Here is a 20429-nt window from a genome sequence, read left to right on the forward strand (position 1 = left end):
GAATGTGTTCACCGTTTCCAAAAACATTTGTCATTTACTGAATACTGGGGCATATAAATATGAATTATATGCTATGAAGTTATATAACCAAAATCACCACATGTAGCAAGCACTGCGCAGACTTTCGGAACTTGTCATTCTGTTGTCAAGCAAGTGTGCATATCAGGAGGACAGAGAAAGAGTGCGCAGGAAAAAGTTGAAAGGGGTTTTTAAAATGGTAAGAGGTCGGAGAGCTTATTTTTCTAGTTTTGCCTGAAAAGGTCACATCCATATTTGGAATTATCCAATTCCATTTGGTGATGCTAGTGGCACACTGCCACAGAGCTATAGATAAATGCTCAACGCTACATTGCATTATTGAAGTTTATTGTTAAATGGATAGTTCACTCAAAGATTAAGATTCTGTCATCATTTACTTACCTACAAGTTGTATTAAATCTGTATAAATGTCTTTGTTCTGATGAACACGGAGAAAGAAATTTGGAAGAATGCTTAAAACCAAACAATTCTTGGACCCCATTGACTATAATAGCAGGACAAATTTTTTGGTTCTATTGAACACAAAAGAAGATATTTTGAAGAATGTAGGACAGAAAACAGTTCTGGGGCACTATTGGCTACCATTGTAATTTTTCCTATTATTGGTCAACGGGTTCCAAGAACTGTTTGGTAACAAGCATTCCTTCGTCCAAGTATCTTCCTGTGTGTTCTACCAAACAAAGAAAGATTTGGAACGACTAGAGAGTAATTCATGACAGAATTTAGGGTGAACTATCCTTTTAATAGCGTAATAGTTCAATATCTAATCTTACAATAAACTAGTGTTGTAAATAGCATTTTGGATTGTGCTCTGGTTTAAAAACCGGTACTGCGTGTGAATTTTAACTATTAAAATGTTGGTGATGACAACCCTAGGTTAAATAAGTCAAATATAAAAAACAAAAAATTATAGAGCAAATGCATAATATAATCTGGCTAGCGATTGCACCAGAGGGCTGTGTGGGTGTGTGTTCAAATCACTAAAACATACAAAGGAGAAACCAATGCAGATGAAGGGTGAATAAAGATGAAAAGAAAGGGGTGGCAAACAGATGATTGTAACAACTGCCTTTTATCTGCAGCTGGCTACAAAACACTTCCTGATTATCCCCTTCTCCCACATCAGCATCTCCATCCTCCCATCCACCGTTACTCCACCTTCCATCCGCTTTTTTCGAAAATGCTTCGCTCTCGCCATCCTTCTCCATTATCTTTCCTGACACATTCTCTTTTTAAGCCGTGCAAAACCACACACACCACAAATACACATAAAGAGGAATTCTGCAGAGGCTGTCAGGCTTTGACACGCAGGCTGGCTGGCAGTCTGCATCCAAGCAGGCAGACTCCCGCAGGAGAACCCTACACACCTGCAGCGGTCACCGGTCAACTTTTACATCACTGCCGCATCCTGCTAGAACTTTACACATATGCACATATACGGTCATCTGATTCATTTCCAAAAAACCTTAATGCTCTGCCACCGATGCATAGGAAGCTTTGAATTTAGTCAAACGGTGAACCTGCATTGAACATGCACATGCATTTATTTAATAAAACGCCTTGACCTGCATGCAGCTGTATCGATACACACAATAAATCATCATACACATTCTCTCCCTTCTAGGTCACGCTTCTCAAGCTACAGTACCATGGCCAACAAAATGAAATCGCTGATCAATGACATCATTGCTAAAATGACATCATGCATGTCAGATGCATGTAACTAAAGACGCCGCTCTCCCTGCTCGTTACTCACAGCATTTGATGAAATGATAGTGTGACATTTTCTCCGCCGATCAGACAGCTGCAGGTTCCTGTTCTCCGGTACGGTGCTGTAGTAACCGGTAAGATACATAATTCAGTGCCCAGGCGCTGATATTCGGTTTACCTCCCCGTGCATTATTAAAGGCTGCTCAGGTTGCAGACAGACGGCTGTGCTTGTAGTAAAAAACGAGCTGTAGGTGAGCGGTGAGGTGACTGTACCGGTCTCTCCACTCCACTCTTTCTCTCCCTCCCATCAGCTGCAGTTGCGTCTCCTCCACCGAGCCGCTCTGCGACCATGATCGCCACACGTGCTATTGTAGCACCGCTGATTGACGCGCGCGTAGCCCCGCCCACCGCACCACACACCCCTCTAAAGGATGCGCGCAATGACAGTGGACTCGGGGAAAGAGGGAGAGAGAGACGGGTCGTGAGAAATAAAAGAGATGGCGATTAGAGGAGGTAAGACATTTGGGCAAGAAGAGAGAGAGAGAGAGAGAGAGAGAGAGAGAGAGGAGGGGAGTAGGAAAATGTGGTTTTAAGAGAGGTTGATGAAAGTTGCTGCAGTGCGGCTATCCGACCGTGTCTACACTGCAAACGCTCGACGCGGTGCGGCGCGAAAAACTACGGCGCTTCCGATGTTACCGTTGCTGTTTTCTATTTCTAGAAACGTCTGCTAAATAAAGATCAAATGTTGGGCGTATGAATGAATACGTGCGGCAATGATGTCATTGTACATGCGTGTGAGCGTGTGTGTGTGTGTAAACTACTATGAGATTGAGAATCTATCCTTGCATTGAGTTTTTGGCCAAGTACAATTGATATAGATAATATATGATCCTTTTGTTATAATGAGAATGAAAGCATATGTCACTTATTTTTTTGTGTAATGTGTCATCAATTTTCTGGAATGATCTGAGTTTCTACTGTTCTTCTAAATTTACATTACATGTAGCCTTATCTAGGCATTAAATCTGTTATTTAGAAAACTTGAACAGGGAATTTGAATCTGTGGTTGATTTTTTATTCTTGTAGCAAAATTTTGATTACACAAACAAAGATTCCTAAAACAAAACAGACTTTTATAGAATTCTTATGTGAAGTCAAACATTTAATTAAATCACGTTAATGATTAAAAACATAAATATAATTTAAGGAAATATTTACCTTTTTTTATTTAAAATAAGTTTGTTTTTGTAAATCAAATTAAGTTTTCAATATGTTATGTTGTGTATTTATGTTATTATAAAAAAATATTTTTTTGTGTTAAATTGATAGGAATCACAAATGTACTACAGTGTCACTACAATAGTGTAACCATATTTGTGACCCTGGACAACAAGACCAGTTTTATGGGTCAATTTTTCAAAAATTCAGATTTTTACATAATCTTAAAGATGAATAAATAAGCTTTCTGTTGATGTATGAGTTGTTAGAATATGACAATATCTGGTTGAGATACAACCATTTAAAACTCAGGAATCTGAGTTTTAACAAAATGTTAAGAAAATGGCGTTGCAGTTGTTAATCATGGGAACTGTGGCAGGCCATTCACTTTTTATATATTTAAGGTAGGAAATATACAAAATATCTTCATGGAACATGATCTTTACTTAATATCCTAATGATTTTTGGCATAAAAGAAAAATCGATCATTTTGACCCATACAATGTATTTTTGTCTTTTACTAAAAATGTTCCCATGCCACTTAAGACTGATTTTGGGATCCATGGTCACATTTGTAGTAAATTATAAGACAATTGGTATACAGTCTGCCCCCCCAAAAATAAACTTTTACTATAATAATACCATATACACTGGCCGTCCAAAAAAAGTCACACACTCTAATATTTCGTTGGCCCACCTTCAGCTTTGATCACAGCAGGCATTCGCCGTGGCATCGTTTCGATAAGCTTCTGCAATGTATTCCCGTCCAACATTTATTCCCGTCCAGAGTGGAATTCATTTTTTGCCAAGATCTTATATTGATGATAAGAGAGGCGTAACCGATGCGCAAAGTCTTCTACAGCAAATCCCAAAGATTCTCAATGGGGTTAAGCTCAGGACTCTGTGCTGGCCAATCCATGTGTGAAAATGATGTCTCATGCTCCCTGAAACACTCTTTCACAATTTGAGCCCAATGAATCCTGGCATTGTTATCTTGGAATATGCCGGTGCCATCAGGGAAGAAAAAAACTCATTAATGAAATAACCTGGTCATTCAGTATATTAGGAAGTCAGCTGACCTCATTCTTAGGGCACATAACGTTGCTGAACCTATATCCCAAATCCAATGTGAGGCTCTTATTTGTTGAGTTAAATCCAGGTGGTGACTTTTTTTGGATCGGGCAGTGTAGTTTATTTTCATAAAGTTAATAACACACACACATACATTACACAAACAATCTACCTAATCCCTCAGACATATATCCCATTAGCCTCTTAGCAGATATCTGTGGAGTTTTGTGCGAAGTTTGCAGATTGTATTTGATTTTTTATTTCATAATTGTTTGTCTTAAAAATGCACATGTCGGTGACTGAAAAAAAATCAAGCTACGACACAACATCTGACCATCAATTAAACAAAACACGAAAATATGTGAACATCCCCCTACATTTCACACTGTTGCACACTGAACACTGTTGAACACTGTAAACAGCGTTATTTCATATGACGGGACTGTTAGTTTTTGTCTCGCCTCTCCCTTTCAGTGTAAATGGTGTTTGAGTCCTGACATCTTAACTGCTTAGCAGTGGCATTTCACTGGTCACAAATTCGTTTGGACAAGCTTCATCTCTCCTCCTGCGTGGGGCCATGTTTATAAATTACACACATGAAAGGTCGACAAGCATTATTTTATGTGACATGCATCTATGTGAGGTAGTACGACGCACATCAGACCGATGGCAGTACCAACACTATTTTGACCAGTGCATCTTTTTCGCACGAGTGCATGTGGGTATAACTGCATATAAACATGGCATGTCTTTGTTTTCTGCCAAACACCTCCACAAGAACCCACACATCAACTGCACTTTACAAACAGAGAGCCTGGAGAAATGGAGAAAGAGACAGAAATAAAGCCTGTCATGTGTATCGAGGTCATGGATTTAACCCTCCTCTTCCTGAATCTGCCTTCCTGGAGTGCCAGGATTTATTCGCATTGAAATTTATATGCCGTATGGATGTTCTAATAGGGGAGTTTAAAGTCATCATAAAAGCCAAATCCTCATCCATAGGGACTCATTTATAGGGATAATTAACTAATTTCTTATAGGCCGTAAATTGTTGGTGTCGCAGCATTTCTTTAAGCAAGTATACATTACTAAATAAAACCTAGTAATAAATCTAAAGGTGTGGAGGCATATTTGAAAGGCTGTGTCTCACTGCTATCATTCGCAGCAGATGCGCGAAACCCAGGTGGAAGGGTGGATGAGATAGAGATGTGAAGGCAAAGATGCAGGCTGAGGAATGGACAGGGTGAATGTTTAATTCAGCTTTTGATTTTCATATATTCAGCGGGTGATGAGAGACACTGGCGACTGGGATTACGTGACAAGATACATGAAAGGTGTGAGAGACTGAAGCAAGCAAACAATAAGTCTGGAGGAAATACATTAAAATGCAGGAACACAGGCACTTCAATATTAAACTCTGGCATTTCACAACACTGATGTTGTGTTAATGTTTGAGACATAGGGAGCTACATCACTGTCAACTACCTCGACAGTTCTCTCCTAGGACTGGATTGTGACTTAAATCTCATCGGAAGTGATTTGGAGCTTTGCAACCTTATACCTCAAGAGCACAGAAAACTGAAAATAAATGCAGAGTAATGATGCACAACTAGTTCAATAGGCATTCAAATATACAGTATATACAGTAAACCAAGTTTATGTGAAATAGTCAATTACATTTTTTTAAATGTGCCGGCTTCACGATTCATTTTTTTCTCAGGTCATTGTTCATTGAATTCTGGGATTGCCATCTCTGTTAAAAATACATGTGATGTTGCCTTAGCATTTGACCCTTAAGACTGCATTCCTATGTTTTGGAAAGGGGCGTAGGATGTGGGGGACACGTCCCGTGCACTTAGATGTGATTCTGTTCCCCGCACTATTTTCGATCCACCGCCTATAATTCAGCCTGTGTTTTCCGGTTTGTCACTTAGATTTGATTGAAGTAACATTCAGCCAATCACAAGCCGGATCATCTCTTGGGCGCGTCAGCCAAGAGCTACAAATCTGTTTACGCGAGTTGCTCTCGTGATTTTTTCTTTCATTTCTGTGCGCCTTTTTTTAGGGTAGCTTAAAGGTGCCCCAGAAAAAGCAGAGGACGATCTCACGTCCTTTAATCAAGCAAACACTGTAAGTATGTGTTATGTCACAATGTATTATCATACTTTATCATATTAACCACTTTAATTCATTACAGTTATGTTCTTAACTTTAACCGGTCTGTAGGAAAGGCTGGCTGTCACACGTCACTGACAGAGAGAGGGGAGGACAGCAACTCGACCTCTCCAGAATGTATACAGGTGAGATTTGACTATTGACGAGGCAGTTTTCTTAATTGTGATGACTTTAGAATGTTTTAAAGAATTAAAGATTTATATATATAAAGTATATTTTTTATGGTCGAATTGTTAAATAAAATTGGTTATATGGTAACAGTGTGTTCCACTAGTTTTTACTATGGTAGGCTGTTTGCTTTCATGGGATTTTTCCAAAATTGCTACTATGCTGCTCTTAAATGCCAACTGCTATTCTATATAGAATGTATTCTATGAACATGTACATAATGTGCATAATCTGTTTGGTCTTTGAAGGTTACATCAAATGACAGCTGCCAGCCCCACTTTTAAAATGGCTGCTACGCCCCTGGTTTTGGAACATGAACATTGGAACAGAGTAAGGCAATACAATTGTTTGCGGATTAACAGAAAATTGGAGGAGATGAAAATGGGAGGCGTGGTGGAGTTTATTGGAGATATTTTTTCTATTTTATGCAAACTCAGAGAAGGTCAAATTTCATGGATGAGCAGTAGAGATTATACATCACTCGAGGGGACAAAATACCCATCCAAGGATATACTATAGCTTCCAGTTAGAAACCATTAAATGAGAGGAGTATGGAAAGAGTGACATCCACACAAATACACTCACACATTCACATCTAACAGTGCCTTTTTTTTCCACACACGCTCAAAATAAGTCACGTGAGAAAAAAGAGATAAGGAGGTCTCCCATCTGTCCGCCTGTCAGTGCCCTTTGGTCGAAGGTCACAGAGAAGGACTGTCTATGCAAGTGAGTCAGGGCCCAAAGAAATAAGACGTGATGTTTCCATCGCTCTGTGCACTATGAGAAATGTCAGACCTTCAGGTTGGAGATGAGACAAAGCCAAGAAGAGGCAGGGAGACCAGTCTCCTCTGTCAGACCAATAAAGGTTCAGAGGGAAGAGTGTCACTTGAGGTAAATGTCAAGACAGAAAGGAAAGAAGAAGAGAGAGAGAAAAAATGTGTGTGAGGGATAAATTACCCTAATTCTTAGTGATGAGATGAAGAATGAGTATCACCAGATGTATTAAGGTGTCAAAACTGGGATGGAGAAGCAGACTTATCAACGGCTGTCAGACTTATTGATCCTTCGCCACCTTGTCACTGAGCGAAGAGGCCACTGCAGTTGTAAACTACACATTGATCATGAAATTGAAGGACATGTCATCGCAACATTATATGCTAAAAGAGTGCAGCCATGTCAAATGGGTTTTGAGACTCTAAATGCTTTTCGAAACATTACACACTGCATGTTACATATATATGTTAAAGTATTATAAATCACAATGGTATGAAATATTGCTTTCTTCTTTTTACAGCTTGACAGTTGCAGTCACTATTTTTCCATCAACTGTTGTCAGGTTGTACATCTGAAACGCAACTGGCAGCGTATGAAATCTGATTTGGTCAGCAATAGCAATTCATATTAATGTATATGTGCATGACAGTACGGTCTGTTTATCTTAATGTCTCTTTTTATCAATAGATGAGTTACATTAAAAATAGCATGTGTATATTACGTCCTCATCTGCTTTTATATCCACACACCACTTTCATAAAAGGTGTTGATGAGACCCCGAGGAAACTCCTTCTCTAATTAAAACAGCATGTGACAAGGATCTCAGAAATACTAATGAATCAGTTCAGCCATATTGAACCAGCACTTTCAATTACAGCGGCATTCATGGCCTAAGGATGCCAGACGCCTCAAGAAGGGCTAATAAATTAAACATGTGATGCAATCTCAACACGACATTAATTATTCAGCCTGTGTTGTATTTACACTGCTAAATATTTATTTTTCCTCAAATTTTATGGCTGAATCTTATTAGCGTGACCTAGGGGTTCATTTTCCTAACCATTAGACTGGCAAATGAAGAACGTTTTCCACTGTAACTGTACAGTAATATTCAAGCGCAAATCTTAGCAATACAATATTAACCCCGGATCGTCTACAAATCCATCAGTCATAATTCATCAGTTGTTGTTAAACAAGGGTTTGAGACTTTGCTGTTTACATGCAGGTTTAAAAAGAATGGCATTTTGTGTCATCTTTTCACTTTTCTATGTTTCCTTCCTCCAAAACACAAAATTCAATAACTGACTGTTTACTTGCTGCCTGATGTGTCCCACTCCTCGACAGGTACTTCTAGAGAAAAAAAATATTTAATGTTATTGACTTTCCCTGTTAGTGGTTTTAATGTCGTGTCTGATCATCCATTTGATCCTTCTCCACCCATAATAGCAGGTAAAATATTCTGAGCATTATAAAAAGAGTTAAGAGCCTTGAGCTGATGTGAACGATGGCTTTTTTCACTGCCCTACTTTAATGAGTAAAGCTGAGGTGCTCTTATTGGATTAAACGGCGGATTGTCCAAATGAACTTGGCTGGTTCAATGCCACTCTTAGATAAATGTGATGAAGTTATGTCACAACGCAAAGCCAGAGAGTCAACAGAGGCCCGTCTACTGAAGTGAATGCAGCAGGTGAGAGAGATGGAAAAGACAGAAACAGTATAAAAGTTTTCAAGTACTTCTTGAAAAGACTCTAAATAGACTGTGATAAAGTGACCTCTACCATATTTCTGTCCAGCACACAAACAGCAAATGCTGTTATTCGCTTGGTACATTTTGCTTCACAGAGGATGTGCAAAGTTTGACAAGTCAAGGTTTGACAATGCAATACACTCTTAAAAAAAGGAACTATTCACTAACAGGTTCTTTAAAGAACCATCTCTGTGTTACATTTTTATAATCTTAAGAACCATTTCCGACACAAAGAACCTTTGGTTACATTCCGGAAAGGGTGCAATTCTCACTATTAACCAGTTGTTATTAACATGCATATTATTGGCATAGTGGCTGTTTATTAGTAATTATAAAGTAAATATGGTCACACTTTATTTAAGGTCCAATTCTCTGTATTAATAAACCATTAACTATGACTTTTGACTCAGTAAACTTATAATTTGATGCTTATTAATAGTTAGTGAGGTGGTTGTTAGGTTTAAGTAGGATAAGGGAAGTAGAATATGGTCATGTTAAATATGTGCTTTATAAGCACTAATAAACAGCCAATATGCTAAAAATAGGCATCTAATAATCAACTAGTTAACAGTGAGAATTGGACCCTATACTAAAGTGTTACCATAAATATTCTGCATGACCATACTCTACATCGTTAAACCTACCCAATACCTTAACCTAACAACATTCTTCTAACTATTAATAAGCAACAAGTTAGGCGTTAGTTGGTGAAAAAGTTGTAGTTAATGGTTCGTTACTAGCGAAAATTGCCCTCCTATACTGAATTGAGTTTTTAAATAGAAAATAACTGTTCTTTATGGAACCATTGGGAACATTTTACATACATCATTTATGTATAATGCTTTATAAAAGTAGCTATAATGTTATGCATTGTAATGTATTGTGAATAATTGTAACTACAGGAAATAGATTATAACATGTATCAATTCATTGTTACACTTTGTATTTTTATTTATTATATCATTCTTCACAACAACATTTAATGTATTAAAACACACATTATGAACAATTATAATGCATCATACGCTTTAGTAATCCTTTATAATGCATGATACATAAAGGCTTTATTTCAGGTGATACCAAACCATTTTGACAAAAAAGGTTATTCTGTGACATTGTGAAGCAACTTTATTTTTAAGAGTGTAGAGAACTATTTTTCAAATTTTGCCCTCTGGAGATATAAAACATAAAAAATTCCTCATGTAGTTTCGCACTTGAGTCGTAAAATTGCTGAATTTTCTCCGTATAACTCCTGTATCAGCTGATTAGTTGCTAATATAATGACGGACTTAAAAAATGGCGAGGTATAATTTATTGAAAAAATGTGCATATCTGTGATGTTGTCTATGTTTGCAGGATGTTTTTTTACTGTTCATTTTATCACTTATGGCTTGTTTGGAACTTGATTGGCTCAAATTCTTTTACACCAGACTTTGTGTTTGAGGCAAGATGTCAATTTACACCAAAGCTGTGTGTTAAATTGTACGTGGTTGAAGCTGAAATACATGACCTCATACACAGGATTTACATCCCAAAATACAGATTTCAACACGTTTAATCCATATAAACGCACATGCATATGAAATCTGGTAAATCCTTTTACAGTAACTTTATCTCTATCGTAATCTCAGCATCAGGCAGTGAGCTGCATTAAATATTTTAATCCTTTGGTTTTATCCTCTACAAGAGCAGCTCAACATTCTGCAGCACCAGGAGAATGGGGTCCCTGTCACTTAATAACTTTCTGTGAGTAATTAACCTCTGTTAACTCTCTTTTATCTCAAGCTTAGACACACTATCACGTTTAGAAACAAAGTGAAGCTAAAACTTTTAAAAGCCAAGTCTAATGAGTATGGTCTTTGGTACCAATTAAGAAGATGCTGCATTTCATGTGGTGCAGGCGGCAGTCATGGAGTTGGTGCTGTTGGAGCCGTCTCTGAATGTGTAATGAGCAGATGCACGTGCCAGGAGTACTCACTCTCTCTGCACCCAAAGAGCAGAAGTCTGAACCAGCCTTCTGTCACATCTACAACTCCATTCAACTGTTGTGAGGACAGACGGGGCAATTCCTGACAAAACAGGAATGAATCATCTAGCACAACTTGACAAGCTACAGAATGAGGGTAAGAAACTGAATCTGAGCGTGACAGAGTGTGATAGAATTATACTGTAGAACAAGCTTGAGCAAGAGTCTGACACTCAGTGTAAAATATCGCTTATTGCTCCCTCAACCCTCTGTATGTCGCTTCGGATAAAAGCGGCTGCTAAATGACTAAATGTAAAATGTACTTCTTTAGAAAGCTCTAATAAGCAGTTTCAAACGAAACATGCTTTTTCATTAATATAGTTGATAATATTCAAAACGTTAGAGTTTTTGCATCTGTATGCAAAAATATATGGGGTGTTTTTGTCTTCTGTTTTTGGGTTTGCTAGGAAGTTGTTTCTATTCTTAACCCCTAAACTAAAAAACATTTTATAATGTACATTTACATGTTCTTCTTGTAAATTTGCAGAATTTATTCTGTAATTTGACTTTTTTTGTATTTCAACAATACAATGTAAAACACATCCCATAAAAGGGGTGATTTTCCACCAGCTGTAGCATAAGGTAAAAAAAGTTTTATCTCGTATCATGACATGTTTTTCTTGTAAATTTACGGTATTATTTCTGAAATTTGAGAGTCTTTACCATCAAACCTTTTAAAAACAGTAAAAGTCTGTAAAATGTACAGGGTATGCTTTAAAAAGTTCTAGAACATAACAATAAGCGATTTATTTCATTCTGCAATGTTGTGGGATTTTAGTTGATATGTTTAACAAATTTTTATGATATTATCAAAAACATTACATTTTTATTCCATTTAGCAGTTGCAATTTCTCTACTATTTTGTATATTATTAAGTAATATATTTTTATCAAATTTAGTAGTGAGTTTAGTTCTTTTGTAAAGTTGTAGTAGTGTTCTAAAAGTGCTTGTCTTGACTAGAACATATTCCTTACTGCCTCCTATATATACTTCCATATTTAAGTACAACCCATATGTCCTATTGAATGTTAAAACCAAGTAGAAATTGATGTTCAGGAAATGCATTACGTTTGCGCATTACTCCCTGGATCAGCTCCAGCTCTGTTCATTTGTCAGAAATGTGCATGTGAACTAGCTGATGTCTGAGCAGAAAGACAGGTCATCTCCATTACTCACCAGCTACTTACACTGGACTACGTAAAAGTAAATACAGCATAACACATTCAATGGACCCAACAGGTCCTCGATCCTATCTATTAAGGTAATCATTTCTTTACTTCTTTATGTACTGTTTCTTTACAATTGTTATTGGTCTGTTTAGTGTTCACTTTAAATAAATTATAGAAATGTCTGCATCTCAATATATGAGTACATATACAGCACACAACACAAAGGGTAAAAAAAGGGTAAGTATCCTATGATTCATTTACTTCATTTACTGCCATTGCCAAGGGATGAAAAAGAGACAGAAAGAAATACACATTGTCCAATGTCCTCAGCTTACCCTCTCCATCATCTGTCAGCCGTACTGACAACATCACACTGGGTGTCCCCGCCTCAATGTGTTCTCTTCTGTTCTTTCCTCTTCTTGTCTTTCTATCCCTTGCTTCGGGTCCTTTACCACCTCCAAAACAATGCCGGTTATTCTATGAAGCCAATTTGACAGCTGCTCCCTCTGAACTCATTCAACATTCTCAAACTTCCACCTGTCCCTCACTCCACAGCTGTTTGAAAAGAGACCCTAACGGAAAACCGGACATAAAAAGACAGAGGGCTGAATGGGGAGGAGTTTCATCCTGTGTGGATGAGATTCTAAATGACCAATGCTAGGACTCGTGCCAAGCTGCCCGATTTACTCCCCAGACCTACATTAGAGCTTAAAGCTGGAGAAGCACCCAAACACTGTGCCTTATTTTCCATCCCAGGAGACGTTGGGTCACACTCTCACACGCTCTGCATTTTCCATCCCAATGAAACAGAACGAGCACAGGAATCTTCCTACCAGAAAATAGCTCTGAGGAGACATGTGGTGGAGTAAATATCTCCCAGAGACCAGCACACGGAGTGGTCTGACCACAGGCACACACACACATTTGTCACATGTTCGCACCCTCCTTTGTCAACAAAATCATCATGTCGCTAAGCAACTGTCTTGTACAGCAGCTTGTGCACAGTAATGTAATAGAAGGCACGGAACATAGATGCCCAAGTATAAGCCAAATGTGTCAGATTGTGATTTATATTGTAATCATATGTATTTCTGCACTATATGGACCTATAACTGACATTAGTTTACACTGCATCGTTTTGCAAGTTAGTTTAAGTCGACATGTTTATTGTGAGCTAGGAATAAGAACAGAGCACATTTAATGCCTCAGACATTTGAAGGTATCTATCGCTCCCTTGAGCACTGATGTTAAAACAATACATTGGTAGATTGGCTTCTGGCCTGCGTGAAAGAACAAACAGCAATAGGTTAAATGAAATTGCATGGCACTTCCTTTCAAAGCCTGAGGGTGGCGGTGTTTCCACATTATTAAGCTAATACTGACCAAAGACTGTTACTCTTGTTAAGGACACTCACACAACCCTGAGCTACACACTTTTTGCCTCACCAAACATCACAAAACAACTGTCATCTATAATAAACTGCCATATGAAAAGGTCAACAAACAAACACTCATAACTTCAGTATTTTGTTTCCCCTGCAAGGATGTGACAAAAGGTTTGCATTCCTCCTCCTATCACAGAATCAATACAGAGGTCAAATAAGAATATATGGGTTTAAAAATGTGTAAGTCTCTGACAAGGGTTTTGAAGAGCTGAATATTTCGTGCTCCGTTGTCTTCAGAGTGACTGTAAAGATTCAAATGAAGCTGCTAAATGAACCCACATGCATAATGAACAGCATGAATTATTAAATAGCTAAAGTGAAAACGCGCTGATGAACGAATACAGCGGCGCATATAAACCAAACTCTGACATTATGAGTGATACTACATGAATACAGAGAGAACAATTTCTCTGTAAATTGTTGATGAACCAGTCAAATCAATGCAATGATTGTGTCAAGGACATCTTGTGTATGTTTAAACTGAACACACATTAATGCAAGCAAACATTTATACAAAACGTCAATGCCTATGTTCACACAGTCACAGTCAGTGTTTTTGGAACGACAACTATATTTACTAACAGGTGTGACTTTCTTCACACACAAATTGCCCCCGTACATGCAATGGCATACAAGAGCGGCTTGAATGATGTCTGTATGAAACAGTAACCAAAGTCAAGGCTCTTGCTATTTTCATGATAGCCGTGACTAACACGTGTGACCATAGTGACAGTGACTATAGTAAACATCAAAGATGGTGGCGTCCATTACATTACTCTTTACCATTAAAACAACTGTAACCTGTCAGACTGGACTACATCAAAACTATTGAAAAATATCAATAACTGGGTTATTTTGAAAAGTTATAATCAAAGTTGCATGTCAGTATACCGACTGTCACATGAATTTTGTATGCCTGTGCATGCATGCATTACGCGTGGATTACGTACACCGATCAGAAACACTTCAATATGTATGTTTGTTCCATAATTTAACGTTTTGTAATAAAGTTCAAATAAAAAAATACATATTTATTGCATTTCGTACGTCATGTTATTTAGCAAGTAACCAAATTTTTTTTCGACATCCTCATTAAAGTGCAAATTTATACATCGGAATTGACCAGCAGCGATCAATTTGAATGCTCACAGAATTTTAAATGCACCTTGACCGCAAATCTGAAGAAAAGACACCGGCCATGACACACAAACAACATCTCTGAGTTACCAGAACACTGCACAACATACAAAATAGTTGTATAGTTTAAGTCTCACATAACTGGTTAACCAAGTTTATAAGCCAAACACGAATGCTAAAGACCGACTTATGCAATCCTGATTGGCTTAGCCGTGACCTTTCACCCCTGCTGATTGGCTCTCCCGCTTTGGTCACCGAGGTCGGTCCGTGTCATTAATCACAAGCGGGTAGCTGTTGGATGATCGACACCACGTTATAACGCCGACGTTCGAGCATTTTCCCCCCGACAAAGTGATGCGTTATGGGAAGGGTACGTGATCTACTAAAAGAAAACGCAGACACAAGCATACATCACACACACCTCCCACAGCTCCACGTGACATTGACAGACCGTTTTGTGCGCTCGTAAAAGAGAACGTGTTGAAAAATAGTGGCTTTCACAGAAACACTGTATCGAGCAAACGTGCACATGGTGTTTACACGCTCGAATACACACTTATATCTACAGTATACAAGCCAACAAAAACAACACTTGCATTCGACTTGAAGTGAAGAACAATGGTATGAAAACAATCTCCACTAATATCCATGATCTTTTAGTAATTGGTGACATGAATGGTATTATGACATCAGCACAGTCCATTGGCATTTTTTTTTGTTAGCAGGTCTAAAGTCCTCACAGTGATCTCACACACATTCCACCCCTCACTTTACACATGGTATATATAGAGCAGAACCAACTGCACTTCAGTCTTCAAGCTCTGCTTTCTTTCATGCACTCACTCACCCTTTTCTCCTCATGCACTCCTTCACTCTCCCATATTCAAGTTGGCAAAACGGAAAAAATACACCAGAGGTCCAACTAACACGTGCACAAGGACATCAGACGGGCAAGTAAACAGTGAAGAAGATGTCCTACCAGAATCCCACCCAGCGGCACAAGGTGAACAGAGGAGGAAAAGAGAAGGCAAGGTGCGGAGATGGAGGAAAAACGTGTCTGCCCGCGTACGCCTCTGCGCTGCTCCACCAAATCAATTTCACACTCTCTCACCTCCCAGTCGCTGTGATGTCATTCATTCATCGGTTTGCCGTTGCCATGGCAACGCTGGCCAGCGTGGTTCTAGTGTTGGCATTCCGTGACACCGTTGTCTCGCACGGGAGTGTATCCTTGTGAACCCTTTTCATATCACTGGGATTGTCCCACCCTTCCACTCCGTAAGGTGCGAGTGCGATAAACACCCCCCTCCCCCCAACAATTCTCATCTAACACGTGGGTCGTGTTCACATTCAATCAGAAAAACGCAGGAGCGTGTCACCTCATTAAAGAAATAGTTCAGGTGAAAATGGTCATTTCCACAACGTGAACGTGTCGTGTGTTCCACTGAAGAAAGAAAGCCACACAGGTTTGGATAAACATTAGGCTGAGTGAACGAAGCAAGAATTTTCATTTTTGGATGAACTACCCCTTTAAGGGATGAACCCCCTGAGGCACAGCAATAGAAGTGTATATCCACGCACTAATAAAGACCCCTACTGATCCCCCCGATGAGTCGAGTGTCATCATTGCATACATCAAACACACATACACACACGCAAATGTGCTGAACTACGTGACCCCAGATCACCTTGTTGATTAGGTCTGTCCTTACTGTCAAAAATAAATACACCAAGACAGCCCCCTGTTAAGATCCCCCAATCTCCTTTGATGGTCTCCGGTACTGAATTGTTAATCGGACCGCCCCCCTTTCATTATAGTGCACTGTGTTCGTCTGCAGCCTGACCTTGGGGGTCTACATCTTCATATAGACACTGTATCCCATATTAATCATACAGACATTCACGTCTGCAAAAGATAAGAGACTCACCGGGAAGCACCTCCCGCGGTCTCCTTATTACAGTCTGGAATGGTACAGTCACTATCAATTTGTCTTATATCATCAGTCTGAATAATTAGAAGCATAATTACTTGTTCATATGAATGAGGGAAGTCGATTCTGTAAGGACACAGGGTTGAATTAATCATACATGTAACAACGTGGGGATTGAAATGACCTTGTTCAGAAATGCATTAAACATAATTGTAATATTGACTCTTCAAGCAATTACTGTAGTTGAAACCCTGATCAAAGTCACGTTCAAGATTATTAAGGTCGTAAAACAGTGTTCTCATCTATAAAAGTGCCATATAGAAAGACACTGGACCTTATTTCCAGCTGGCCAAAGACTTGAAGTCCATGTTAATTTAGGTATTTCCCAGTCGACTTAGTTTAAAGCAACTTACATTACAATACATTTTCATCAGAATGCTTCGGGCCAGTTTATGCATGTGGCAGATCATGACTGTAAACAAAAGAAATAAGAAAACTGTGCTTGGGTCTGCATTACATCAGAGTTTAGAACTAAGTGATGTCCTTCTGTATCATCGACAATTACAGTTTGCTTTATTACACCCTCAGACAGGAAATCAATCAGATCTCTTCGTTCGGCTGTCACCGAACCTTTATATAGTGCAGACAAGCATGAATGACAGCATGTGATGACAAATGGGCTAGGGACAGAAGAAAAGATTTAAAACGAAGACTGAAATGTTGCCTGTAGGATTTATATTTTGATCTCTTGACAAGCCATGTCTTTCTTTCAACCTCTGTTTCTTCTGGCTCTCACTAAATCTAGTGTGATGTCATCCCGCCGCCGTGTTTTTTGGCAAGTTTAAGAATCATAGGTAGTTTAGATAGTTACAGTGTGTGTGTTAGGGTTTCAGAAAACAACAAGGATTGAGTCAAAACCAACAAGCCATGAACACAGATCTGACTAGAAACACCAAGGAATTAGTGAGGTTATTCCATCCTTCTGTTGTAATCTTTCATTTTTTATCTAACCATCAAGTATCTGCCTAACTCAAGTGAGCTACTCCTGGTTTTATCAGATAGTGGTCATTTAAATGTCAAAAACAAGACGTAAATTAGAAAACTTACTTAGCTTTATAAAAATATATTTATAAATAAAACCTAATTATCCTAATTTCACACTTTATAAGGCAGCTGTTTTATATGTATGCAAGACGATGTTATTAAAATATACTAAATCTTTTGGTTATTTAATTAAATAAAATATAATATTGGCCTAAATAATTTATTTTAATAATAATTCCAAAATAATAATAATTTAGAAAAGCTTGAGCGAAACAAAAAATTATAACTTATTTCATAAACGAAAAAAAAATTTGGGCACAAAAATTAAAGAGTGAAAGGGAAGCATTAATATGCTCTGTGAAATCAAACATACACTTTTATGGTATGTAGTTCATGTCCATAAAAAAATCATAAACTGACACTCTTTGAACCTCCTAAATATTTAAAAAAAAAATGAATGAACCAAAAAATAGAAATGTTGCCTCAGCGATAAACTGATCATAGTTTAAGTTGTGGCATTTTAAGCAAAAATAACTTTATTTTAAAAATAGCAGTTTAAAAAAATTATAAAATAAATAATACATCAGAAAAGCACATTGCAATATTGCTAAATCGGAAACTAAAATGAATATTTAACTACCTCTGCATTCCAACAGGGATATATCGCCCTGCGAAGTGCCCTTCAAAGTGACAACAATCATAGACGCCATACTGAAAGGTCGCTCCAACCCGAAGTGCTCATAACCGACCATTACAAAGGGCCCTACAGAACGAAGGATTTCGAAGGGTAAGACTGATGGTCGCTTTGGCCTCCCATGATTCTTTGCGCAGATTCTTTGCGTGGTGATGCCGCCTCCTTATGATGACGCAGAAGGGCACTTCAAGAAGAAGTTGTTTGGTCCCCTACAACCTTTAACCCTTCAAAGCATAGGGATTAGCCCTTCGAAATGGAAGGCGGGGTAATATTCATGTTTACCAATGGAACATTTCAAATCACCAATTAAATCTGTCAAATTACATTATTAATATACTTCAAAGTACATCAAAAATCAAATTACAAAATTCCTCTTCATTAGCCACCTTATCGTATGTTGTTATATCTCCCAATTGTATGACTGATCCATCTACACATCTATTCTAAACACCAGTGAGCAAGCAAATAGCACTATAAGCTTAAGATAATCACCCGCGTGTTGGTGTGTGTCATTCAAGCCACTTGTTTGCAAGTAACAAGTACAGTAATATTACTGTCAGCAAATTCATAAACAAGCGTACACTTTCCCCTCAGCAACGATTCCCTGACGGCTTCTCTGGGCAAACTGTGAAACTGTTAGACTATACAGACATGACTCTTTTACAAGTGCACTGTAAGAAGATCCCAGCAAGCTAGTGGCAAAGCTTTATTGTACAGCCAATACCTCGAATACAGCAAATAAACTAAAATCGTGTCCATCAATCCACTGTAAATCTACCGGTGCAGCTCCTCTGAAACTGATTCATACAACCAAATCTATCTCTCAGTAGTGCATAAATGAATATGCATTTACCAAATCAGTTTAGCTAAATCAAATGAATTAAGATACTATCTTCCCAGAGTAGTTTTTATGAAACAGATGACCATCTACCACAGTGGGAATAAAAGACTGTCTTAAAACCAAAAGCCACTGCACATTGCTTGGGGCAGAAGTACTACAAAATGTGCAGAAAAATTATAAAAGAGTAAAAGTAGGTCATATACAACCAACCCACAGTAGAGCAGCCCTTTCAAAAAAGACATCAAATAACAACGGATTGTAGGATTGCAGGCGCTGAAGCTCAGAGATGTAAATGATTTATGAATCGATGCCGATCCATCGCTTTGAGACTCACATTCTCTAAGACCAGCGAAAATGATGTCTACTATTCGGATGATTCCCTGGAGTGGAGGAAACAGCTCTCAAGGGCTCAAACTCTTTTTATACTTCTACTTGAGCACTTGTTGGGTTAATCAACACTGTGTTATAGCAGAGCATCAATATATTATTAAATATATATTTTATTATGCTTTTCCTGAAGGATTTGAAGGAAAGGATTTGCAAATGTCTGCCTTAAGCATCCTAGGCAAAGACGTCAATGGTTAGTGTGTGAATATTTCCATACATACCAATGTTTGTATAGATATCAGTGTATATCCCGAGGGTGGCAAAAAAGTAGAATAATAATCATTACACTTAATCAGTTTTAGAAAAGTTACTTTAAAACTCTTGCTCAACCCATTAGAAAGAAAACTCACAAATTAGACTTCTTTGTATTTTATTACTATTATTTCTTGTAGGCATCAATGAGATCGAATGGAGAGCAAAATGAAACCTCAGTCTCCTGCATCTTAAGTATTTCTACTAAGAAAAAGGCTTGAAAATCTCCATTAAGAAGACATCTCAACAATGTCATAAATTAGATTTGCCAACGCTGCAATTAAAAATCAATATGATTGAAGATTTCAATGTGAAATTAAACATGTCTCAGCAAGTTCAAAGAAATCCAGATCTCCATACGCAATGCATTTATTTCTGTTTTTATTTCTTCTAACCAATTTAAGAAGACTGAACTGACACTTAGATGAAACATAGTTGAGAACTTCTTTTAAAATATCCTGAGCAATGAAAAAGCAATAACGTTCTCATCTAAGGACAAGATGCTCATAATTTACTTAAAATAGTGACAAAATTATTTTATGACTCCCTCAGTTGAGTTGCAGCAAGGCTGATAAAAAATGCAGTAAATTTACAAAAAAATTCC

General features: G+C 38.0%; 1 protein-coding gene and 1 long non-coding RNA gene across 7 annotated transcripts in view; one reads left to right on the top strand and one right to left on the bottom strand.

Annotated features, from left to right (window-relative positions):
* myo16 (myosin XVI) overlaps positions 1-20429 on the bottom strand; it is a 158896-nt gene that overhangs the window by 130200 nt on the left and 8267 nt on the right. For 4 of the 5 annotated variants that reach the window (XM_056754900.1, XM_056754899.1, XM_056754903.1 and 1 more), the window contains exon 1: positions 1796-2027. The exons of the other annotated variant lie outside the window; for it this stretch is intronic. In XM_056754900.1, the coding sequence (XP_056610878.1) occupies positions 1796-1823 (28 nt within the window). In that variant the 5' untranslated portion in view covers positions 1824-2027. Of the gene's footprint in view, positions 1-1795; positions 2028-20429 lie in introns of those variants that run through there. 5 annotated transcript variants of the gene reach the window in all.
* On the top strand, positions 2183-7875 carry LOC130427427 (uncharacterized). 2 transcript variants are annotated; one of them, XR_008907310.1, is made up of 4 exons: positions 2209-2262; positions 6104-6168; positions 6265-6338; positions 6630-7875. It is a non-coding gene; the product is annotated as an uncharacterized LOC130427427 (long non-coding RNA). The 2 variants fall into 2 exon arrangements; XR_008907309.1 differs by lacking the exon at positions 6104-6168 and having other exon boundaries at positions 2183-2262.

Source organism: Triplophysa dalaica, chromosome 8 (genome assembly GCF_015846415.1).
Source record: "Triplophysa dalaica isolate WHDGS20190420 chromosome 8, ASM1584641v1, whole genome shotgun sequence".
Lineage (NCBI taxonomy): Eukaryota > Metazoa > Chordata > Actinopteri > Cypriniformes > Nemacheilidae > Triplophysa > Triplophysa dalaica.